General features: G+C 53.0%; 9 protein-coding genes across 9 annotated transcripts; 5 read left to right on the top strand and 4 right to left on the bottom strand.

The window, feature by feature from the left end:
* Positions 1–1,821: 1,821 nt before the first annotated feature.
* On the top strand, positions 1,822–2,563 carry POSPLADRAFT_1175022 (hypothetical protein). The gene is made up of 2 exons (XM_024488321.1): positions 1,822–2,102; positions 2,155–2,563. Exons 1-2 carry the CDS (start codon positions 1,891–1,893, stop codon positions 2,180–2,182), a joined length of 240 nt encoding a protein of 79 aa, XP_024333420.1. The 5' UTR covers positions 1,822–1,890; the 3' UTR covers positions 2,183–2,563.
* Positions 2,564–3,397: 834 nt separating this feature from the next.
* POSPLADRAFT_1050540 (hypothetical protein) lies at positions 3,398–6,672 on the bottom strand (the record flags this gene model as incomplete). The annotated part of the gene is made up of 7 exons (XM_024480005.1): positions 3,398–3,441; positions 3,492–4,439; positions 4,581–4,629; positions 5,067–5,084; positions 5,269–5,297; positions 5,356–5,694; positions 5,760–6,672. The coding sequence occupies 7 exons, from the start codon at positions 6,670–6,672 to the stop codon at positions 3,398–3,400; spliced, it is 2,340 nt and encodes a 779-aa protein (XP_024333419.1).
* Positions 6,673–9,742: 3,070 nt separating this feature from the next.
* Positions 9,743–10,540, top strand: POSPLADRAFT_1068056 (hypothetical protein; the record flags this gene model as incomplete). Its single annotated transcript, XM_024482263.1, has 5 exons — positions 9,743–9,816; positions 9,857–9,977; positions 10,032–10,086; positions 10,141–10,196; positions 10,256–10,540. 5 exons carry the CDS (start codon positions 9,743–9,745, stop codon positions 10,490–10,492), a joined length of 543 nt encoding a protein of 180 aa, XP_024333418.1. The 3' UTR covers positions 10,493–10,540.
* Positions 10,541–10,691: 151 nt separating this feature from the next.
* On the bottom strand, positions 10,692–11,917 carry POSPLADRAFT_1068055 (hypothetical protein). The gene is made up of 5 exons (XM_024482262.1): positions 11,667–11,917; positions 11,597–11,607; positions 11,494–11,546; positions 11,127–11,423; positions 10,692–11,049 (listed from the first exon to the last, which is right to left on the bottom strand). The coding sequence occupies exons 1-5, from the start codon at positions 11,841–11,843 to the stop codon at positions 10,892–10,894; spliced, it is 696 nt and encodes a 231-aa protein (XP_024333417.1). The 5' UTR covers positions 11,844–11,917; the 3' UTR covers positions 10,692–10,891.
* A 507-nt stretch (positions 11,918–12,424) lies between these two features.
* On the bottom strand, positions 12,425–13,157 carry POSPLADRAFT_1159161 (hypothetical protein; the record flags this gene model as incomplete). Its single annotated transcript, XM_024487400.1, has 4 exons — positions 12,425–12,498; positions 12,554–12,667; positions 12,765–12,894; positions 13,023–13,157. The coding sequence occupies 4 exons, from the start codon at positions 13,155–13,157 to the stop codon at positions 12,425–12,427; spliced, it is 453 nt and encodes a 150-aa protein (XP_024333416.1).
* Positions 13,158–13,753: 596 nt separating this feature from the next.
* POSPLADRAFT_1090723 (hypothetical protein) lies at positions 13,754–14,131 on the top strand (the record flags this gene model as incomplete). The annotated part of the gene is made up of 1 exon (XM_024483084.1): positions 13,754–14,131. A coding segment is annotated over one exon (378 nt), but the record flags the coding sequence as incomplete, so codon positions are not given.
* Positions 14,105–18,213, top strand: POSPLADRAFT_1175011 (hypothetical protein). Its single transcript, XM_024488320.1, has 10 exons — positions 14,105–14,446; positions 14,520–14,904; positions 14,958–15,399; positions 15,454–15,656; positions 15,710–16,065; positions 16,120–16,392; positions 16,442–17,231; positions 17,288–17,379; positions 17,435–17,572; positions 17,622–18,213. The coding sequence occupies exons 1-10, from the start codon at positions 14,132–14,134 to the stop codon at positions 17,997–17,999; spliced, it is 3,372 nt and encodes a 1,123-aa protein (XP_024333414.1). The 5' UTR covers positions 14,105–14,131; the 3' UTR covers positions 18,000–18,213.
* A 458-nt stretch (positions 18,214–18,671) lies between these two features.
* Positions 18,672–21,267, bottom strand: POSPLADRAFT_1068052 (hypothetical protein; the record flags this gene model as incomplete). Its single annotated transcript, XM_024482261.1, has 12 exons — positions 18,672–18,893; positions 18,964–19,020; positions 19,075–19,148; positions 19,208–19,267; positions 19,322–19,419; positions 19,474–19,574; positions 19,713–19,826; positions 19,882–20,011; positions 20,174–20,263; positions 20,323–20,359; positions 20,436–20,565; positions 21,249–21,267. The coding sequence occupies 12 exons, from the start codon at positions 21,265–21,267 to the stop codon at positions 18,814–18,816; spliced, it is 990 nt and encodes a 329-aa protein (XP_024333413.1). The 3' UTR covers positions 18,672–18,813.
* On the top strand, positions 21,197–23,172 carry POSPLADRAFT_1159420 (hypothetical protein; the record flags this gene model as incomplete). Its single annotated transcript, XM_024487422.1, is given in 9 exon segments — positions 21,197–21,476; positions 21,694–21,780; positions 21,959–22,154; positions 22,320–22,387; positions 22,407–22,534; positions 22,589–22,761; positions 22,815–22,861; positions 22,933–23,093; positions 23,146–23,172. 9 exon segments carry the CDS (start codon positions 21,197–21,199, stop codon positions 23,170–23,172), a joined length of 1,167 nt encoding a protein of 388 aa, XP_024333412.1.
* Positions 23,173–23,377: the final 205 nt, after the last annotated feature.

Here is a 23,377-nt window from a genome sequence, read left to right as displayed (position 1 = left end):
TTCAATTCAGCAATCGTTCTCCCTACTGGGTCGCATATTGCAGAGGATGATCCCTTCGCGCCGGCGTCGCAAGATATACCAGTGCCAATGGTATCATCACCTCTCACCGGCACAGCCCGAGATGCACGAGATGCCGACGTGCAGGACGGTAATTACACCCGAAAATCCTCTACACCCGCTCCCACCATTGCCCCAGTCAAGACATCCCCGGAGAACAAGCGGCAGAAGGACGGGTTCAGACACACCATCCAAGTGGAATATGGCGAATCCGACTCTCAGCCGACTCCACAGAAGGGAACGAATAGCACTGCGAACGGCACACATACTGGGCCATCTGGCTCCGTCCGTGAGCGAGAGCGGCGTCATAGGAGACCATCGGTTGACGCTGCACAGGCCACGGAGAAGTCCCTACCCGCTCCGCCGGAATCGCCGGCTCGGCAACGTTCTCAAACTGTGTCCTCGACAGCACCTGCTAGTCCTCCGACCGTTCCTCCCGCCGTGTCAATCGAAGTCACGGGTCCTCCTGTATCGCCAATCGTCTCCGCGGACGAAAAGCCACTTTCAAAGTCGGAGAAGACGGATTCAACGTCGTCCAAACAAAGCCGTCATCGCCGAGGCTTGTCTATCGACAAAATCGGCATCACGAAGCTGTTCAGCTCTGGCGAGCAGTCCAATGGTTCGGTCACCCGTGTCCCGTCACAAAACAAGAAGAATGGGCCTGGACGCACCTCGTCAACGGACACAATTAGCAAGGGCGATGTTAACAGACGTCCCTCCACTCTACAGGTTCCTGTCTCACCCGTTTCCCCTACCGCTGCGGATACCAGTACCACTTTGATGTTGAGCCCAGACGGCGCTAGTAAGAAGAGCAGGAGGAACACGCTTACTGTCATGGTCGAGCCAATTAGTCGAAGCTTCAAAGCCCGCCCAGGCCGTAGAGTCGTTACTGGTGAAACTCCTGTCTCTGAAAAGCCTCCGGCAGCCCCAGCTGTGCCACCCAAGTCGGCTAATGCAGACATTGGTCCTCCAGCAACACCATCCCTCGGAGACCGCTCGCGCGCAGAAATGCGTGCTCCTCCATCTACGGCTGAGCGGTTAGGCGTTCCGGCCTCCACAGTCAAGGCCAGCAGGGTCATGCAGTGGTTCAGAAGTAAGAGCAAGGGTAGGGCGGCGACCGATGATGAAAGCGAGAAAGCTGCCCCTGAAATTGAGACCGTGCCACGCGGTACCACTCCTTCGCCCTCCGTCACAATTGGTAAAGCGGCCGCTCCTAGTGCTATGCTCACTCCGACCTCTGAGAATACTCGTTCATCCACTGCGACTGGGCACCCGATACGCTCACCGTCGACCAACACAGAGGCTTCGATCGGTGGCACAGGCCTCCGCATCCGTTGGATTGGAGGGGGTGCTCCCAAGGCTACACGTGCATATCCGGATATACGTACTCATCATGGACCTCTGGATCAAACAACTGTCACAACAGATTTACCCCCCGAGGTTATGAAGCATGTGCGGAAAGTGCTCGAGGGCATGGGTGTCGAAATTGTCGTCGAGACCGAATACAAGTATCGGTGTGTCAGGCCGAAGAAAAGAAAGCAGGGCAACGGCGTCGGGCTTGGCATACGGGAAGGCACGGGCAATGGTCTTGCGGCTTTCTCTATGACAGGGTCTGCTGCTTCCAATGGTGTAGGTGCTGGTATTTCTTTTCAAGTATTGTGACATAACATCTACGCACAGGTCGACAAGCGCGGACTCCCTCAGCCTCCTGTAGCTTTCGGATCAACGGGTGGCATGCTTCGCGGCCTCCTTATGCGGCGACAGTCTTCGCAGACCTCTTCTCTCATTCATGGAGCTAATCTCCATGATGGTGATACCACGCCGGACGCCCTGATGGCTGCTGCGGTGCCAGCCGGACATAGCTCAGATGCACCTATTGCTCTCGAGTCTGTCTACGGTGATTACCAGCAAGATCAAGGAGACGAGATCCGATTCTCTGTGGAATTGACGCGGATTGATCGACTCGACGACACATACAGCTTAGATATTCGCAGGTTGAAAGGCAACTTGAGAAGCTACAAGTTTGTATATGATACCTTGAGACAGTACGTGATCCCTACATTGTTGTGCATGATCTAACTACTAATACTTTTTCAGACGCGCTGACCTTCAGCGCGCGGGATGAGCCTCAGGCAGGCTACATTCTCTTATCATGAATCATGCGATTTTATCACTCGTTAAGTACCACGGCTCCTTCTACATTTCCCCGGCCTTCTCTACTTATCACCATCGCTAATAGCCATTCTTTGTTGATCGTCGCTTCGGTGTTCTAGCTATTTTCTGGATTCTGTTCTTCCCGTGTGCAATGTTGTCTTAGCTGCAATGCTCTCCCTCTCACCATTTCCGGGTATCGCGGTGTTCCCTCACTGATGCATACCCTTTGTTTCTCCCAATATCTTGGTCGCCTAGTGGTTTCGCGATAGCATACCTCAATACGTACATGCAACTCCTCTCCGCGCTTGTCGTCCCTCGTTATATATACCAGTCATCGTATTCTTATTCTAGCATGCATGGCGGAAAACCCAGTGTCATTGGACGGACGTCTTCGTGAAGTGACATGGACGATGCACTCCTCCGGTAATAGTTGGCAAAAACGAATAGATCTGGCGTAGTGGTGATGGCTAGTTATATGTACAACGTAGGAATGGTCTAAATTACATGGCAAGGTCAAGTATGACAGTACATTGGCGAATGAATGGGCGATAAGTCCAGAGTTCCGATGAAGAGGTTGTGCTCAGCTTCTACTCAAGCCCTGACCGTCAGCGAGTACTCATCTCGTTCGAGTGAGGTGGGAAATCCGAATCGAGGCGGCTCATCCGACGCGTCGAAAAGAGGTTCACCGATATTGGATCGTAATTCATGCCTATCTGGAGCGAACAGTGAACCAGCACAGAGAGCGAGGTTTTCGAGAGAGGAAGAGCCACCAAAGGATCCGAGCGAACGCAGTGCTGTGTGGCCGCGCAGTGGGGAGATGGCTAGAGACCGCAGAGAACCAGACCCGGAGATCATGAAATCGTTGCCGGAGGAGAGGGGCTGTCGCACGCTGAAGACGTCGTCATGCTGCAATAAAGCTGGATCGATCGACAGCGCAGCATCGAAGCGATGATGAACTTGGCTTGTTCCTTCGTGCGGTCGATCGTTGTAGCCTCCGTGGTACCACTGCTGCAGCGCTGACGAGGACGTAGGCGGGGGCGACAGGCCGAAGCCGTCAGGCACGTTCAGCGTTGGGCGCAGAACAAGTTTATCCTTGCTGACTGCGCCTTCGGAAAGCATCTTGGTGATGGGCGGTAGAGTGACTCCACGGCCTTGAAGTCGCAAGCCTGCGTGATCGTACGAAGCATTATCGCTGCCATGCTTGCGCATTGGAGGTAGCTCGTAGGTAAACTTGTAGTAACCAGACGCAGCAGTCGTGCCAGAGACGAGAGTAGACGAACCCTCAGAGGCATGTGAAGAGGTATCTTGTGTGTTGTACAACGCAGTATCCATCCAAGATTGGAGCGGAGGCATAGGATGGACAGGTGCAGGCGAATGTAAAGGTCCAGAGGTGGTCGGCCAGTACTGAGTCAAGTCGCGCGAGGGAGACGCAGAATCACGGCTGATCAAGTCTGAGACCCGAAGTGAGACACAGTGGGTGGTGACGCGTCTCTGAGACTGCTCTTCAGATGGCATTGAGAGTATTTGAGATGGCTCATTGCATGCATCTGCACCAGGAAGTCCTTCCGTGGTATTCATTGCGAGTGCTAGGTCAACATTTCCCGTTTTCTTGTAGACACAGGTTGGACAAGCTTTGACGAACTGAGCGATTAATTCCTTGGGAATCCACGAGTAGTGTTCGCGCACAACGGCAGTAGTCTTGTCGCGTCCGCCGTGCTTTGCAAGGTCATGGCAGTAGCAAAGCACATCATAGATCTGATCTTTAAGAGCGACAGGGCGGTTCTCATGTAGGACCACAGGCACAGAATCGGCACTGTAGTCCTCGACCGTGTGCGTTTCGACGGACGACAAGGTCGAGCGCGTGTAAGACAGCACAAACATCTTCCTAACCCACCAGCGAAACTGAGGAGTGCCGACCAGAATAGACTGAGGGTCATGCAGAACATCCCAGATTTTGTCGAAGAGAGCTTGATTAAGTAGTGCCTTCTCCCGCTTGCGAATGTGAAGTGACTTGAGATAATCCTCTTCGATGCAATTGTACTGAACTCGAGACGGCATGCCAAGGTTCGACATGGGGCCAGAGTCAGGAGAGGCCTTGACATTCGCGGGTTTGGTAGCATGAGCAGGGTGAAATTCCTCAGGGTCCGTGGATGACTTCTTCGGTTTCCGCTTATTTTTGCTGTTAGTACTGTATGGTTTGTTGGCGAAGCCTGCCGCGCGGCGGAGGTCTTGGCGTTTGGTTCGAGGAGACTTCATAATTGATTAAGAGAAGAGATGCAGCTGCCAAGGAACGTGTATTATCGAGCTATAGACTGGAATAAACCGTAAGTGTCAAGTCCTCTATAATCTTAGGGCAACGTTAGACTCACTTATAAGACTGCTTGGGGAGAGACTCCTTGTATCCCCTACACCATTACCCTTTCAAGCCTCAGTCATATGCAGCAGGGAAGGAAACAAGTGAACTTCCAAAGTGATGATTGGAAGGAAGAAATAAGTATTGCCCTTCGAAAGCGCGAGCGATTTCAGTTCAACTAAAAGTAATGCACGTGACCCACTTCCCCAAAAAGGAAGACGATTGATGGGGAGAACTTAGTAAGATCGTCCGAGTCGTATGTCCTTACGCTGATTGGTTTGCAGGTACAGTTCTTCCTGCTATTCCTCTATTAGTCGGCTTGGGGAAAGATGGAATTAAGAAGATATCAGTATCTATGACAAAACTGCAGCAAAAGTGTTGTTCTCCTCTTGACATACATAAATCTCGAATGGTAGCAGCTCGCTCGGGTCTACTCGCAGACGTCGTCAATTTGTATTCATGAAAACACGTACAAGTGCCGTCCCTATGGAGAAGGACTGACTTCGTAGATATCACCTACCTATTAATGCATAAAGTAGAGTAAGTTGTCCTCGCTACAATGCTGTGCTTCGCTGTACAGTCCTCAGTAGTCCATCGCTCGTGAATGTCCCACAATCCATGTCCACTCGTACATTAACTGATCGAGCCTTTTAAAGGAGCGAGAAAAGGGCAGGGGGCCACTACCGTGTCAGATGTTGTATTACATCGTTTTCGCGCTCGGGGTCTCGCTTCACTACAAACACCCCGTCGTCAGCACATTTTCACGCAGACGTAGACACAAGCAGACATACCGCCCCTGCACTGCACAAGACCCTTTGCACGCGCGATAGGGAACCTCGGCAGGATTTCATCGCATAGTTTGCTATTCCACTCCTCCTCTGCTCCCTTGTCATATTCGAACACGACGCGCTCGAGGCCCGCAAATTGCGGGAGTGCCAGCGCGCGGTCGACCCCACAGCAGTCGAAGTGCTGCACGTTACGCCGCCGCGCGTGCGTTGGCACCCCAATCGTCAACACACGCAGCTGCGTCGAGGCAACCTGTGCGAGCAGCCCTGGCGCCCAGGATCCGCCGTAAAGATTCAGGTGCAGCGACTCGAGACACGTGTTTTGCAGTAGGCGGGGGAAGGGACCTAGGGATAATACAGTCCATATTTTACCTCTGAAAAACAGCTGTAGCAAAGTCGCTAGCACGCACCCATATGGCTGTCAGTCCCTTCCTTGCTCTGCACGTGGCGCGCGGCAAGGCTGTTTAAGGGTACAATGCCTATCTCGAGGTGGCGCAGGGTGTGCCCTGCAGCTAGCAGAAGCCGCTCGACATGCTCGACATCGAGTGGTAAGAGGAGCGGCACCCGCACACGCACGAGGGCCGCGGGAGACGTATACGCGAGCAGCCAGTCGACCATTCCCTCGGACCAGTCCACACCGCGCATGGTGAGCTCGCTCAGGCGCAGGCGGCAGTCCATATGCGCGAACGCGCGCGGGTCATATGACTTGCGCACCCAGCCGACCTGCCAGCAGTGCAGGTGTGCCAGCTTCGGGAACGCGGCGAGGAGGAGCGCAAAGTCGTGGAAGGATGGGAACTGTACGCGACGTAGCGCGAGGCTCGTCACAGTGCTGAAGCACGAGAGGGATGCCAAGAAGTTGTCGTGCACGCACGGATAGAAGTCGCGCCGTAGGTCAATGGAAAGATGCTCGAGCCGCGAGAGCTTGTCCCCGAGGACGAAAGGGAACGTTGCGTACGCCTCGCCGTGACCACGGTACGGGGCGACGTGCAGCGACTTGACGAGGGCGCCGAGGCGCGGCTCGGCGGCGACGAGCCCGGAGAAGTACCCAAGCTGCTTCATGCTGTGCAGCACGACGTCGTGGAACATGTTGTACCGGCTGCGTGGCAACCATGCGCGGCAGGTGAGGGCGCACGCCCGCAGAGTCGGTCGGTCGTAGCGGCAAAAGTCGATGATAAGTTCGAACAGTTCGATGGGAAGCCCCGGTGGAGTTGCAGGGGACACAGTGGAGGCCGTAACATCGTGTCGAGGCTGCTTCTGCTTGCGCTTGCGCCCGAAGACTTGGGCAACGCATCGCAGAATTTTGCCTGGAAATTTGGGTGGCATGTCGTACTTTCGTGATCGTGTACAGTTACAGCAAATCAATATTCTGGACGGAGGTGAGTGCGTCGTGAGTGAGGAGGGTCGTTTCGTGACCTACAGAACCCAGACTCGCACCTAAGAACGAATGACGCGCAGACGCGCGAGAGATTACGGGCGAGACCTGAAGTAGCTGCCGGATGCCCGTTAATCGGGCCGAGCTGTATAATACCGTCTTATGACCGCCACCGGGGCTCAATTCAGTATCCCCTTGTCGCCCCGTCTGTTGTCAGCAGCTGAGCAAGGATCAGACAATTGCTGAGAGATACGTCAAGGCGAACCTTGGGCCACCGTCCACCTGCCAGGGGCACCGGCGGATCCAGAAACCGGCGGAACGGGACAGTTGACTTGGATGAGTACGATGCACGGGTGGTGCAACGGGAGACGGGCTCGCAGGCCAACTTGTATACGGGCGTACACGGGCCCCACAAGTCAGATCAGGGGCGCATGTAGCCTGCTGTGCTATATCTGGCTCGTTGATCTGGCCTTCCCAGGTTGATGCATTGCCACTCAGCGGCTGGGATTGCGGACAGCGCCGGCTGATGAGATGCATCGCGCCGTCTGGCATGTCGCGCCGCGTGCTCAGACAACACTATTCGGTTCGGTGTATAGCAGGTGTACGGGAGGCTCGAGAGAAGGTACAGCGTGAGACTGAGCTCGACTGCTGCTCGACGAGAACTCACAGTATTACGAAGTTTGCCGTGGGATGTGCCCGGGAACATTCGAGGAAACAAGGATCCTCAAGGACATTGTCTACAACGCAGAAGCCTGAGCTAGGCCACTTCTCAGCGAAGGAAATTGGACGCGGCAAGCTTCTTCTCAGGCGATTTGGTCCGATGCCGCGAGAGAGACTCTGAATTCTCATGGATGTCTATGTGGCAGGTGCCTCCGTGACATGCCGAGCCAGAGAGAAGCTCAGAGGTCGTGCGCGAGCGCTGAAGCGCTGACTAGCGACTTCAACGGGCTTAGATAGGAGATGTGCAACGTGCCCGAGGACTGAGGGACTTCACACATTCATTCCTGGAGTTGCTACACTCGTTGTTGAGTATGGGACTGTGTAATAACTACTCACTTCTTGTGATCTTTCTGGCGCAGCAGTAACAGCAGCGACAGTAGCGTAAACAGGCTGAACACAACAGCACATTCGCCTTCCATCCTGCAGAATCCCAGACCGTTGACATCAGGATTCGCGAAGCACGTGTCTTCGCTGACAGTCGGCAATACAATACACTCGTCAGGAATCGCCAAAGCACGAGGACGCGAGAAGTGACGCAATGCTAAAAATAACACAGAGGAATCATAGATGCCAGGATGACTACGGGCCGTCGATACGGCTTTGTCGTGACGGACCGCTCTCAGAACGGCACGGAGAAGCCGACTGTCAGTTAAGCCTGCGTAATTATCGAAACGCGCTACGGATGTTGTTGGGCGATGGACGGAGATGATAACACCGTCTCTGAAAATGAAGGTCGACGTGAGAAGGGCGTAATGCAGACATCGATAGAAGGTGATTTTGAATACAAGTGTCGGTGTCCTTCGCACCTCCCTATTCGACACACGGACACGTTTGACAGACGTGTCTTCAAATTCCGTTCTTGACATGACGGCCCATGACCACAGCTAACTTGTGAAGACGTAATTGTCGCTGGTAGTATTTTTCACCTATTACGAGATCGCGTTGGCAGTGAGAATCAAGAAGAACGTGTGTAAGTGCGGGTGAGATTGTGTGGACAAGAAGGAGAAACGTGACGTACGGTATATAACGGATCCTTGAAATACTACCACTCCTTGAAACAGGCGAGCATAAAATATGCTATTGCTAGGAAGCTGTCTCAAAACAATAACGTAAACCACAACTCAGTATTAGATGGGACCAGTAGCCATTATACTTACAGAAGAAACTGGCAATTCCAGCGTTGAGCAGGAAGTATACGCTGTACGGTCGCTTCCCTTTCGGCAAGACTTCTTCACCTCCTTTCTCTGATTGAGCCTGGACGACGATTGTATTAATCTAGGGGTGCGACGCTATAGTGAGTCAAGGCAATTCCATCCTATTTGAGGACGATCAGTCACCATCGCGGTCGCCGCGAATGCGTAAACGACCTCATATCAAGAGTGATTGAAGCGATAATCAAGCATACAGCCCACTCATGAGGTATCCTGGAGCATGAGAAAGCCAGGAAGTGATGGGAAGGCGCGGAGACATGAACAGAAGAAGGTAATGATCAAACACATGCTATCAAGTGACGTAGGTCGCCATGACACAGAGTTAGATTGAGATTCCCAGACATCATAACTGTTGAGGTACTGTTCTTCATCCATTCCAGGAGGATCTCGCAGGAAGGACTAATCGGCTTGTGCAACAGACCATGTGCACGTACAGATAGTCTCGCAACCAACAATCTCATCACCTTGACATTCCTGGTAAATTGGTGTCTTCTTTGATCGGTACAACGCGCTCGAGAACAGAATGCGTGGCGCTATGGATTCGCATGCTATGCATTGTACAAACAAGACGTGGCTGTCAAGGCCTTGAGTTCAGCTTCAGCTGGATCCGTAATACTACGGACCTACATGGGATGAATCCAGAACCAAAGTAACAGTATGCGCTATGCAATCACTTCTGTTTCGACGAGGCCTCCTCGTGCTCCTTCTCCAATTTAGCCTGGACAGTCGCAATATTAATCATGTATGCAAGGACATCTCAGCAAAAAGTAACTCACCAATTCCGCTTTCTTGGCCGCAATCTACGTCATATTTTAAGGATTGTATATGCTTGCAGAGGGTATACGAATACATACCTCTGCCTTCAGCCTCTTCAGCTGCTCCGCCTCATGTTGGCGGGCATACTGGTCTGCAGGTCGCTGTCAGCTCGACAAGAGATACAGCACTCAGCGTGCCCCGTGCTGACCTTCGTGCGCCTTCTCTTTCTTGCTGCAGGAACAAGGTTTAGCCCACGCTATGATGTAACCGCGCTACCACTCACTTGAAGGAGTTCTCCGAGTAGAAACGCACCGCCGCGGGAGACGCGCGGGGCATGCGGCGGGCGGAGGTCGTAACAATTCTTGCGAGCATCGTGGTAGCTGTCGAGGTGAATGGGGGCGCAGCTGGGTGTGTGGGCTTATATGCAGTGAGGAGCGGTGACGAACAGGTTCGGCGGGGGGCGAGAGCGCCAGCCCGAGCCCAACCGAGGCCGGACGCGTGACCACCGTCACGTCACACTTTTGTTCTTGACCATGTCGTCGCCCCTCCTCAGGCAGGCCTCCCTCGCCGTATGTTTTCTGTGCGATGCTATGCACGACGTTGACTAACACCGTACCGGCCAGGCTCGCTCGGTCTCGCGCTCCTGCGCCTTCTCGACCTCTGCGGTCGCGCGCAAAGGTGCGTGACGGGCCGTCAGCTGGCACCGGCGTCCAGCTCACCCGCGGCACGCAGACTTTGTCCAGGACCTGTACATCAAGGAGCTGAAGGCATACAAGCCCCCTGCGCCGGTGCGTGTCACGTATAGTGCGTATGCGGATATGATCCAACTAATATGCGTGTACTACAGGTGAAGGACGCACACGTCGGAGCTGTCAAGTCGTACTCAATCCCTGCCGCGCCGCAACCTCCGACTCTTCCCGCCGACCTCGCCGCTGAGCTCTCAGCATACGACGCGGTGGAGCCTGTAGTGACTGGCCAGACCGCTAGTGCTACGCACTCGCCCGAGACGTTGGTGACCGGTGCGGACACCTTCCTGGCTTTCCTAGAGGCGGATGAGCCCAAGGCAGAGTCGGCGCACCACTAGAGCACAGTGCATAATTTTATACTGTGAAAATGGAATCTTCTTCTGCTGAACTCCTGTACAAGTTGCCCTCAAGTGATTGCCGCATTATCTCCTTTCACCGCTTATGCCGTTCTCGACAATATTGCGTTACTGTTTGTTTAGAGATGGATCCCTCTCGCAGGACAGAGCACGGCACCCATACACCAATGAAGGCTACTATGCTTGAATATTGGATTTCGTTGAGAACAATCGGGTTAAGCATTATATCGGATGGGGCATTAGGGATGAGCGAGTGTGACTGATTAACGACAACGTAGATGTAAATAAGTCAGATCCTGGGTATGCGTCCTTCGTTGCTCGGATGCCAATGAACACGGGTGAGAGTTCCGTAAATCTGTGGTGATGCGATCTGCAGATTTTCTATGCCTTGGTGAATCGGTCTCTCCACGACTTGGAGACTTTGCTAGAGGCCATTGGATAGTTCGTCGCGTCCGACATTCTGTCCCGCCGCCTGCCAATGCACATCATGCCGCCCGCGAGCCAAAGTAGCAGCATCGCCGCGAAGGTCATCCAGAACGCTGCGCGAAACGAACATGTAAGTGCCCGTCTTTCTGGCTTACACCGTAGAGGGAGTGGAGGGGGGCAGACAACGTACCTGGCGCAGTGTCTGTGGTCGTGGTCGTGCCGTCAAGCTTGCTTGCTTTCTCTTTCACATACGCGAAAAGCGCGATGTCTGTCGCGAATGCGATGAGCGTGATGGTGCTCGCGAGGAACGCCGCGAGCGCTGCGAGCAGCCTCACGGTGATATGCGCAGAGAGCGAGAGCAGGAGGGCGATGAGTGACATGCCCGCGGCGACGGGGTGAATTGCGAGCCCGCGCGTCCAGGACGCGCCGATCGTGATAGAGTCCGCGCGCGTCGAGCCGGCATACATTGTCGTGTTGTATGCGTATCCTGTGCCGCACACACGGCGGAAGGTGTCAGGCTGCCGGCTGCATGGGGACATGAGGTATGTTGCACTTACCCGCAGCGCTGCACGCTCGGTGGCCGGACGAGGCCTCGTACCAGCAACCGGCCCTGCATGGACGTGTGAAGCCTTTGTCTTCACTAGGGGAGAAGAGCCCTACCATATGCCGAACTAATGTCGAGACCAAAGTCAGTTTCGCGGGAACCCATTTCGATTTGCCTGATGCGTACCCTCAGCTGGGACACTGCATTCGTGTCCGAGCCTATCGAGATAGGCCCTCCCTCGTTGAAGTGCACTCTCGCAAAGTCGAAGACCGTGAGGTATGGAAGCGATATGGACACGAGCAACAGAAGCACGAACGCGGAGAACAGGAAGAATATCCCGGGGAGATGCAGAACTTTGCCCATGTTACGCTTTCAACTGGGGAACGTCAGAGGATGTCGAGGTAACGGCTGCTTCACAGCAGTTAAAGACGATTGCGGATGAGATCCTCGCTGCGTGTCCGCCTCGGTTCTGCATGCTTGGCGACGCAAATACGTCGTTGAATAGTTGAAGCGAGCTGGGGCGAGGGCGCGCTAGAACGATATATCGCGTTTGATCCTCGCTAAAGCCACGTTTTCAGAACCGGCGCCTTCGTTACGTTGTCGCTTGATCTTGCCACTATAGGAGCACTATTGACCCCCCACTAGTGATTGCAGGTGTTCCTGTGTTTGCAAGGCATTTTCACAACAACTTTTGACAGCCCCAAATCCCATCAATACTGTACAACACGTAGGTGTTCAATGACCTGAAACACTCGTACTCTGTTTCTGATACACATCGCAGAGGATACAAACAACTCAGCGGAAGGGATCATGACACAGAAGATGCAATACCAGCAAGGTCATACGGAAGTATAGTCATACACCTACATATCATCAAAAAAACATGTCGCATATCAGCAAAGCGTTCATCTCATATGAGGTGATGCAAGAGAGGTGTCGATAGCTCATTGAGCACCCTCAATGGCTTTCTTTGGGTTCTTGGTTGCTGTCAAGCTCTTGTGGATGAATGGAAGTACACCTAACGAAAGAATGTGAGTCACGGTTGGGAGCCTTGAAGAAGCTGCATCACTGACCTCCTCCTGCGATGGTGGCGCGAACAAGGATGTCGAGCTCCTCATCTCCACGTATTGCGAGCTGCAAGTGGCGTGGCGTAATACGCTTCACGCGCAGATCTTTCGACGCGTTACCTGTGCAAGCGTGAGATGCAGGACAAGATTAATCGCGCCCAGGACAAGTGATAATGTTTAGGTGAGACAGAGTTGCAGGGAACTGACGAGAACGTACCTGCCAGCTCCAAAACCTCCGCCGTGAGATACTCCAGAATGGCAGATGTGTAGACGGCCGCCTTAGCCCCTATGCGGACGTTGTGCTGTGTTCGTTGCTTGAGGTAACGATGAATACGACCAACGGGAAACTGTGAGATGTTCAGCCAGCTGCTATTGTGGCGTTCGGGTAGAGGACGCGCGAAGTATAATATTTCAACCGATGCTCGAGTGCGTCCGGCGCGAACTGGATGGATAGGAATAGTCAGAAGACACGCACCAACAATCCTGCTTTATGACTACGTGTCTGCAACACGCGCTGCTGTGCAGGTTGTTGAGCAGACAACTCTTCAGCTTTCTCTGCGGCAGCGTTCGACTTTGCGCCAGCTTTCTTTCCTTTCGCGGGGGATGGCATAGCTGTTGTGGCGAAGGGCAGCTGGTGAACGATTCTTGGTGACGCGTTAAATCCTGTGTACGTTCTAAGTTCGGCACAGTTCTGGAGTAATTGAGGGTGCAAGAGCGTGTTTACCAAAATCGCAGGTCTGACGCGACGCGAAACGCGAAAGTGGCTTGGTGGTGGTAAACGATCAAGGTCCTCACGTGCCAATGTCAGACGAAATGCCGAAAAGCTGTCTAACGGGACTTCCCGGTATTATTTGCGTCTGCCAAATATACTGGTGGCGGAAAATTTGGTCAGTAATTGCAGCCAGCGCCAAATTGTGTCCCCTCCTCATCGCTCACAGTACTTCGTCGACTGTTCAGAGCCTTGGATTGCTGGGCGTGTCGACGACGAACACCTACTTATTACCAACCAAAATGATTCCGCTCACGAGGCGCAATGTGTCGCGAAGAATGGAGACGACTTTGCTGTCGTACTCCCGCCAGAGTCTTCCTCGGCCAGCACGTCTTTATTCTACCCCCACAAAATCTGCAAAGGCGCCTGCTCTGGCACACGCAGCTCAGCAAGAAGAGGTGCCCACGTTTATGTCCTCGGCGGGCATCTCGAGCGAAATGGAAGGCTTCCTCCGCCGGCGCACACCCTACACGATTCTGCCGACACCCCTACCAAACACTGAAACAAGCGCCCTGAACGATTTCTACTTCACGGATTCGCCCACGCAGGACCAACTTTCCGTCATTGACGCCTGCCTACACAATCTCTACGACGTTCCGCGTGCAAAGGAGATCTTCGAGCGGCTGCGCAGCTCCGAGAAGGGCGACATGCTGCTCGACTCAAGGGTGTACAACTCGCTCCTCAATGCATTCGTCGAGTTAGCTGGCGCGAAGGACGAGGACGAACGCAGTGGCTGGCTGGATGAGGCGTGGGTGCTGTACGCGCAGATGGAGGCACACGCAACCGCACGGCCGACAGCGAACACGTACGCACTGATGCTGCTCGCTTGGCTGCGGTACAACCCAACGTCGGGCACGGTGCAGCAGATCCCGATCGCCGCGGTGCACGAGCCTGCGGCACTTCTGAGCAGCATGCTTGGACGCCAGATTCCTCCGACGCTCGTGGTGTCCGACCGCGCATTTACGTCGAACGAGGAAGCGTCACAGGCGATCCAGCTGCTCTCGAAGGCGGCGGCGGAGATGGGCATGTCGAAGGTGGTGAACGAACTTGGTATGGCGGAGACGCTTGGGCGGCAAGAAGTCGATCCGCTGGAGGATGTTCCGGAGGCCTTGCCCGTCCTCAAGTTGAAAGTGAGTGGATATCTCCTACAGGGATGTGGAGGAGGCTGATATCCCTCCCCAGAAACAAGTAGAGATTATCCAGGTTGCGCATGCGGAGGACGGATCGGTGCTCGATTTCACGACGAACGAGCCACTGCCGGAACCGGAGTACGAGGTTCCGTTCAACCTCGATACGCTGCGCAAACACCTCTCACAGGTCATCTTTGCGCGTCGTGTCTTGCCGGATGACGTTGCCGCACGTCAAAAGCTGCTCGAGGAATCTGTGTACGAGGTTGCAAAGGCGAAGCTGAAGCACCAGTCGGAATTGTTTGACGAGCTCGGGTTAAATACAAAGGGTCTGAACAACGTCGATCTGCGCACGTGGATGTGGGCCTGGCATCAGAAACTGCAGGCGCGGCTGGCAGCGGAGATTCCTCACATTATAGAGGACGAGAAGCGGACGCTGAGACGGCTGGAGGAAAAGCACCGTATGTCTCCGCCGTAATCCTCAAAGTTTTACCTGTTCACTTGCAGTCACCAGGCGATACTAAACAGATCGTGGTTTTAAGCCCCTTTCTATCGCTTCTTCCGCCAGAAAAGCTGTCACTGATCACGATTCTGGAGCTCATGCACCTGCAAGGCTCTGGTGGAGTCGCTGATGGTATGAAGACAGCGCGCGCATTGCTCGCGGTTGGCAAGGCCGTCGAGCTGGAGTACAAAGCGCAAATGTGCAAGAAGAACAACATCTCGATCCCGTCCTCCTCCCACCGATCGACCGACACAGGCTTCTTCTCCACGCTGGGGTATCGCGATCTACATGCGCGGCGGGTGGCTGCGCGCAAGTTCATGGAGGATGCAGAGGACTGGACATCCGAATGGTCGCAGATGGTCCGTGTCAAGGTTGGCAGCTTCCTTGTAGACTGCCTGATGGATGTCGCGACTGTCACGCGCACCATGAACGACAGGAAAACAGGTGACATCGTGTAAGCGATGATTATCACTCAGTTCTCATCCTACGTCTAACCACATCTTGCCAGTACGGAGGAACAGCCGGCGTTCTTCCACTCGTACGAGTATCTGAGGGGTTACAAGCTCGGCGTGATCAAGCTAAATCCCGAAATCTCTGAGCGTATGGCTAAGGATGCGCTTCGAGAGACGCTGCACCCGCGTCATTTGCCTATGCTTGTAAAGCCCAAGCCTTGGCTAAGTTACGATCAAGGAGGCTATCTCTACAATACGAGTGAGTGATATCCACTCAGCCTTGAACCGGTGTTGCTCATTGATGACATGTAGCGTGGGCGATGCGGTTTAAGGAGTCGCAAGAGCAACAAACCTACCTTCGGCATGCCTCTACACAAGGCAACCTTGAGTTGATTTATGCCAGTCTTGACGTCCTCGGCAGCACACCATGGTCAATTAATCGCAAGATTTTTGAACTTGTGCTACAGGTTTGGAACTCAGGCCAGCGGTGGTGCAAGATTCCACCTGCTGTATATGATTTGCCTGAGCCCGGCCGACCTGATAATATCGATACGGACCCCAAGGCTCGCATCATTTATCTCCAGAGGCAGAAAATGCACATCCTCGGTAAGGCGAACAATCACTCCGATCGATGCAGCGTCAACTACAAGATCGAAATTGCTCGTGCTGTAAGTACTTACTTCGCAAGGCGGATTTATCCATGTTAATAAATTTCATACCAGTTCTTGGGTGACACCATATACTTCCCCCACAATGTTGACTTCCGTGGACGCGCGTACCCTCTTCCTCCACATCTAAGTCACATTGGAGATGACTTGAGTCGTGGGCTTTTGAAATTCGGCGAAGCGAAACCCCTGGGAGAACGTGGTCTACGTTGGCTGAAAATCCATCTGGCAAACTTGTATGGTTACGACAAAGGTAGCTTCGACGAGCGAGTTCAGTTTGTCCACGAACATCTCGACGACATCTACGATAGTGTCGAGAATCCACTGGAGGTGAGTCGTATTGACTATAAAAGACCACTTCCTCACATCTCGCCTCTAGGGCCGCAAATGGTGGACTCAAGCAGACGACGCATGGCAATGCCTTGCTACTTGCATGGAGCTCAAGGCTGCCCTTGAGTCGCCCAACCCGTATGAGTACATGTGCGCCCTCCCCGTCCACCAGGACGGTACGTGTAACGGTTTGCAGCATTACGCTGCACTTGGTGGTGACGTGCAAGGTGCCAAGCAGGTCAATCTTGATGTCACAGACCGGCCGTCGGACGTGTACACCTATGTTGCCAACATGGTTGAGCAGGCTATGGCGGAGGATTTACTGAAGGGCGACAAGTATGCGAAGATGCTTCAAGGGAAGATCTCTCGCAAGGTCGTGAAGCAAACGGTCATGACAACAGTTTACGGCGTGACATTTATTGGTGCACGCGACCAGATCGAGAAGCAGCTGAAAGATAGGGGCGACATCCCCGCCGAAGAGTGTTGGCTCGCGGCGTCGTACGTCGCAAAGAAGGTGCTTGGGTGCATCGGTGATCTTTTCAAGGGCGCGAAGGACATCCAGACCTGGCTCAACACGACTGCGCGCCTCATCGCAAAGTCGATCCCGCCTGACCGTCTTGAGGCTGCGATTAATAAGCCGATCTCTCGTTCTCCCAAAGCAAAAGTCGGGCCAAAAGACACGATCCTCAATCGCCTGAAGAAAGAGCAGATGACGTCGGTTGTGTGGACGACGCCGCTAGGCCTGCCTATCGTCCAGCCGTACAGGGCAACGCGTCGCAGGCAGATCATGACCTCGCTACAGACGGTCTACATCTCGGACCCCACCTCTCCAACCAGTGGTGCGTCGTCTAGAAAGAGTTGTTTATATACTTGGCTCTAACGTTTGATGCGCCAGTCAATGCGGCAAAGCAGGCGTCCGCATTCCCGCCCAACTTCATCCACAGTCTCGATGCCACGCACATGATGTTGACGGCCCTGGAGTGCAAGGTATGTGCGCTCAACGTCAATTTTTCTACTGTCGTGCTTAACATAACGTTCTCAGACACAAGGCTTGACATTTGCGTCCGTGCACGACTCGTACTGGACCCACGCTGGCAGCATTGACCAAATGTCTGCCATCATTCGTGATACCTTCATCGCCCTACATTCCTCAGATGTTCTGAATAGGCTGATGGATGAGGTGAGTGTGCCTTGTCCTCCTCAATGTCTTGTTATTCAAGTTTCTCTAGTTCCGCGAGCGGTACAAAGGCTACAAGATACCTCTAATGACCTTGAGGCAAGGCACTGCTCTGGCAAAACTTGGCCTGATGGGATCGTCCGCTGCGATCAAGGAGTTAGAGGTTTATCCTCCCCAGCCGGTTGAGAACGAGGACGGAGAACCAGTCAAGGCAAAACGTGGCAGGCGTAAAAGCCCCAAGCAGAAGCCAGTTGTCGAAGCGGAGAATGACGACGAAGATGCGCTGGACGAAGAGGACCCTGTTGGCGAAGTGGAGGACCCTGCCATCGCCGGCAAATTCGTCGAGCTTATCGACGTCCTGCCCCCGGTTCCACTGAAGGGTAGTTTCGACGTTAACACCATCAAGAAGTCGCTCTACTTCTTCTCATAATGCCTCAAGCATGTTATGAAACTCCCTCCCCTCCGTCTTCATGGTGCTTTGCATTCTGGGCCTGCCAGTGCTGTCGTGTGCCTTATGTCGTTATTCACATCTACCACGCATCGTTGTATCTTACAAGCTTCATACTACAGTAGAGCCATCCGGTGTAATCCCATAGACAGACACTCAATTCATCTGGACGTCCAACGGTTTGCACTTCGTTCTGATATCCCCGGCCCTGACAGTGAATGTATCGGCGACATATCTTCACGACACCCTAACATAGTAAATGTATTGGCGCGAAGGCATTGAAGTCTGGGAAGACATACTATGAGGTCGTGAAGACATGCTCCTGCGGTAGAGGTCCTTCTATCATATAGGCAGGCCAGGAGATGGTTGTCCGGATCCTCGACCTTCGGGCTACTAGTACGGTGCCATTGTCTGTAACGGGACGCAAGGAGCACGCAAAGTAGTTGCGTCGTCCGCTACGCTGGAGCATCACCGTTTACCTTCTCGGACAGGAGGGGCGTCATACTGTCTCCTTCGCTGCTACTGGCGCGTGTCTCGGACATCTGAAAGCCTCGGTTGAACTCGATGTCGTCGCCCTGGCCTTCTGCAGCATCTGTGGTCGAGACGTGTCGTTCAGATATACACGTGGAAATAACTAGTGTGGAGGCTAAGAGAGAAAGCAGACCTAAAAATGCAGGTATGTTCACGAGATCTAATGGTACATGAGCTTAATCTAAACAATGCAGCAAAATCATGCAGCACGGCTCGAGAATGCCACACGGAGTTTCGAGACCAGGACGAGGGCTTCCACCCGTCTTCAAATCATCAGGTCCATTGGTCTGTACGGCTCTTCCAGGTACTTGGTCTCTTCCTCAGACAGCTTGAGGAAGACACCCTCTGGAAGATACGTATATGCCGCGGGATCAGCGGCTGTGGGTAGCAGACAACGTTTTGCTGTATCCCTTACCGATGATGTCCTTGATATTTTCCAGCTTGGTGGTGCCCACAACAGGGGCTGCGACAACTGCGGTGAAAGTAGCGATGAACAGATTGCCTCCGCATATAATGGTACACATACCACTCTTCGAGAGCTCCCAGGCGATGGCAACTTGGGCCATGCTCACATCGCGCTTCTTCGCGATCTCTTCGACGCTGAGGTTGAGACATACATGAGTCTTCTATGCAATAAATATTGCGAGGAATGCACACACCGATTCACAATCGTTTCCACGTGCGGGTTCGCCTCCAAAAACTTGGCTGATCGCTTAGCCCTGATCGTGCATCTAGGTCAGAGCGATCTCCATCCGAATTGAACGGATACTGACGCATCCTCGCCCCTCTTGGTGGCCGCTTGCTGGCTGAAGGGTCTGCACAGAATTCCCCGGGCCAGCGAATGGTAGGGGATAGAGGAGACGCCAAAATGCTGGCACACGTTGGCTGCTGTCAGCTATGCACACTCAGCCAGAGCGCCGCATACCTCGAGCGTAGGGAACATCTCGCGCTCCTCCTCGCGGTAGACGAGGCTGTGTCGGTCCTGCATGGAGATGAAGGGCGTGAGGCGGTTGTTGATGGCATAGTCTATGCAGACGGTCCTGTCAGATCATGGTGGGTGCTGCGAGCGAAGTGGCCCTTACTCTGCATGATGTGGACTGGGACGGAGATAAAATAATGTGAGCGCCACACTCAGTAAGAGCTGTCAATGCTCCCGCTACTCACACTGCCAGGCGTAGCAACCGCTCATACCGATGTAGCGGACATATCCCGCCTTGACCACATCGTGGAGAGCTTCCATCAGCTCCTCCATCGGGTAGTCTTCTCGGTATCGATGGACTGTAAAAGCAAAGCTCTAATACAAGGCTTCACGATGACACTTGAGACTCCTTACCTTGGAGTACATCTATGTAGTCTAACTGCAAGCGCTTTAGGCTCGCCTTAACGGTGTCGAAGATATGCTTTTCATTCCTTTGGTCAATCTTTTTGTCGACTGAAGACACGGGCTGAAGCGCACCTTGCGGCTATGTCCCCATTGGTTGACGCAGCGCACTACGCCCTCGCCCTCGATTGTCGCCGGATCGAGTACCATGTCGACGGTCGAGTTTGGGAATACATAGCCAGTAAACTGTTGCAAGGTTCAGACAAACGTAGGCCCTGCGCTTTCGCAACCTTTAAGTAATTACCTTTGTCATGACTACAATTTCCTCGCGAGGGAGATTTAGCTGCTTGATCGCCCTGCCTAGGACCTCCTCGGAGCCTCCGTTCGAATACATCTGCACGCATACATTCTCATTCATAAGGGTGCTAGGGCAGAATTTTCAGTCTTGCTTACGTTGGCTGTATCGAATGTTTGTATTCCAGCATCATACCTGAACAATCGTGAAGTGCATGGGATATGCGACGCGTTAATCTCAGTATGGGATACGACAAAGCGTAAGAACACACGCGTATTTGATATGCTTGACGGCCTCTTCCTCATCGGGCAGCCAATTCTGCCCGGCCCAGTTACCACCGCCGTAGGTCATGCACCCCAGTATGATTCTGGATACTTTCAAGCCTGACTTGCCCAGGCGTACTGCAGAACCGGTGCGTTATTTGAGGACTCCTATACAGCTGTATCCTACAGCACAAGTCACTTACCGTAAGGAACGCGCTTCGAAGGGAGCTCTGGAATGGTCGACATGCTTACAGTTGCACGGAGGGCTAGTTAGGGATAATTTACTCAGGGTCCTGCCATAACGAATATATATAGGGATGCCAAGTGGTGCGTATTCGGTGCCTGCATACCATCCTTGCCGCAAGGATACGTGTAGCGGCGGCAGACAACTGTGAGCCAATCACAGGAAGGGACATGACCTCCACCGATCGAAGCACCCACAAGGCTATCAGGATAATCGGCTCAGCGCTTAGAGGCGGATACCTTGAAAATATGAGAGCATATATCAGTACAAGGCGACTCGAAGGTCGAAGACACGAAGTCAAACTCAGAGCCATCCATCCATCATGAAGCTCACAGCCTACGAGATCCCTCGCACACATGCATTAATCATGTCATCGGTCATATATAGTCCTCCTCGAGTGCGCAGCCGCATTCGACGTCCACATCATGCCCGAGTCCTGTACCGACGACACCGGCTCCTTCAACCCAAACCACCCTGCCACTGCCAGCGCTCTTCACTAATTACCGTATTCCTTCGGGATGGACCATGTACATCCACCCCCGTGGATGGGTATATTTCCGGTGTGATGAGTACAGACTTGTTGTCGACGAAGACATACGGGTCCCTGAAACCCTAGAGAGGATCACAAGTATCTGCAAAAAAGAGAATCTTGCACTCTTATCCGACGGGCAGGAACTCTGTATCGTTGGCTTCAACTCGTATTCCGCTCTCTATTTAGCCGTTGACCACACCCAATGCACCGCGGAATATGGCCTCGAGTTCTCTTCCGTAACTCAACCTATCCGTGATATTCCGTTATCTCGAGGTAAGTTCGCTGTATCAGATCGAGAACCCTACCACAAGCTAAGGTGGTCAGTGCTACGCTGTCGCCAGCTGTACTGGAACTTTGTGTCACGGCATCCTACCCACGTCTCGATTCCTCCAGGCGCGTTCATGTACACGGTGGACATCGTCAAGTCCTATTATTTAGGTAGTTTTCTACTTCGCCGTCTTCACTGGAATTACCTCTTACAAGTGGTTAGATAATCTCACTCAAGGCACGAAAAGCACCGTCCCGTTCACTAAAGCGGAGTGTGAGGAGCTTCTACGGGTTCTGGACGTACCACACTGTGGGTACCCAGTCTGTATTTCGTATATTATAGTCTGACCGGCTAGCCATGTCTGCTCAGATAACACCTCAGACCGAAACATGGTTTCCACAAACATCCTCATCGCATGGATACTAAGAGAGACATGCAAGTGTCCTTCCTATTTGCGTGACATTACGTATAATAAATGGAACTCCAGACAGCTTCCGAAGGGCGGAGCGCTATGGCGTGCTCACATTTCAGCAAACAGAGATAAATCGGCGAAGCACGTCGCGCCCGCACTCTGTCTGGCAAAGCTCATCTAGGATGTCTCGGAACTGCTTATGGATCCTGATTAACGGTCCATTATGTGGTATTCCGCACTCCTATCTCGAGCACGTCCAAAGAGCTAGTGAGTTTCAGGGACGTTTGTCCAGCCTGCATCAGGCCTGGGAAACATACACCGACCAACTTACGAAAGAATATTCTGATTTTAGCCTAGTCGTGAGTGCCATCTATTTAATCTCCCAGTAATTTGCTGATACTCCTTATTATATAGTCTACCGTACTGCTTTCGTAAGCTGTGTTGCCTACGGGTTGTACAGCTATCGTGCCTCTAACCCGCTAATTTTAAGTTCGCAGAGCTACTGTGTGTCTGCTGTCTGTAGGGAATATCTATCAGATGGCGAGAGTATGCGCCATCATGTCCGCCTTTGCGTCATTAGGCAGCATCACCACCGGTGTGTTTTTCGTATGGCGGCACCAACACAACACCAAATTGTCTTCTTCACACACGGTAAGTCACCATTGTCTGTTTTGGAAGTCTTTGCTCAAGAAATTACCAAAACAGTTCGCGTACATCTACAATGCTCGCAAGCAAATCTTGGGGTTGCCTGGCCACTCCATCCTCCTCAGCCTCCCCGCCGCTCTACTAATGTGGTCACTGATTGGCTTCATGGTCGCGCTGTCGGCTTATTCGCTGCAAAGCGTCACAGACGGCAGCATGGCGGACATCGCTACAATGTTCATCATCATTGGGGTCTTTTTCTTGGTCTTATGCTGCATGTTCATGGCAGTATATACTTTTTCTTTAATGTGGCGATGGCATGCTGGTTCATCACCGGTGAGCTGTGTGAGGAAACTGTTTCGATAGAAGTATCACAAAACCTATAAACCCACCTTATAGCTTGATAGTAAGGGGGGGAGATAAAGCACTTAAGTATGGGGGAGGTAATGCTGTTAAGCGCAACAATGAAGTGAATAGAACTGGGGGACAGGGTGCCCCAGGATGCTGCCTTATATACATGAGGGAAAACCCCCCAGGGACCGATAATGGACCCCTGGTAACTAGCTGGGTAAGGATTACTAAGTATCATGTGCTCTATGATGTCATATATGATGTCATAGTCTGGCCCTGCCCTGCCCTGGGCCTAGGGTCCAGAATTGACCGGCCTATGGCCTAGTGCCTGAGCCTAGCTCCTACCTATGATGTCAGAATGATGTCATGGTCCAAAAGGAGTCTGGTTTCTATCTAGAAAAGGTCCGGCATCAGAGTTTAGCCTGATGTGTCCAGAACAAGATCATGTATCGCTTATTTAAGCGGGTAACCCCTTAGATATGCAGTTGTACCCATATGCGG

Source organism: Postia placenta (assembly GCF_002117355.1).
Source record: "Postia placenta MAD-698-R-SB12 unplaced genomic scaffold POSPLAscaffold_22, whole genome shotgun sequence".
Classification (NCBI taxonomy): Eukaryota; Fungi; Basidiomycota; class Agaricomycetes; order Polyporales; family Adustoporiaceae; genus Rhodonia; species Rhodonia placenta.
The sequence above is the reverse complement of the archived record's forward strand: the minus strand, read 5'-3'. Positions and strand labels throughout refer to the sequence as shown.

What these genes read in the sequence shown, in the direction of transcription:
- POSPLADRAFT_1175022 (XM_024488321.1), top strand. Translation starts at nt 1,891, where the DNA reads ATGGCTGCTGCGGTGCCAGCCGGACATAGCTCAGATGCACCTATTGCT. An exon ending in GTATATGATACCTTGAGACA is followed by an intron (nt 2,103 to 2,154) that starts GTACGTGATCCC and finishes ATACTTTTTCAG; the next exon opens with ACGCGCTGACCTTCAGCGCG.
- POSPLADRAFT_1068055 (XM_024482262.1), bottom strand. Translation starts at nt 11,843, where the DNA reads ATGGGCAAAGTTCTGCATCTCCCCGGGATATTCTTCCTGTTCTCCGCG. An exon ending in CCGAGCGTGCAGCGCTGCGG is followed by an intron (nt 11,424 to 11,493) that starts GTAAGTGCAACA and finishes TGTGCGGCACAG; the next exon opens with GATACGCATACAACACGACA. An exon ending in GACCACAGACACTGCGCCAG is followed by an intron (nt 11,050 to 11,126) that starts GTACGTTGTCTG and finishes CGTTTCGCGCAG; the next exon opens with CGTTCTGGATGACCTTCGCG.
- POSPLADRAFT_1175011 (XM_024488320.1), top strand. Translation starts at nt 14,132, where the DNA reads ATGCTGCTCGCTTGGCTGCGGTACAACCCAACGTCGGGCACGGTGCAG. An exon ending in GTGTCGAGAATCCACTGGAG is followed by an intron (nt 16,393 to 16,441) that starts GTGAGTCGTATT and finishes TCTCGCCTCTAG; the next exon opens with GGCCGCAAATGGTGGACTCA. An exon ending in CCCCACCTCTCCAACCAGTG is followed by an intron (nt 17,232 to 17,287) that starts GTGCGTCGTCTA and finishes TTGATGCGCCAG; the next exon opens with TCAATGCGGCAAAGCAGGCG.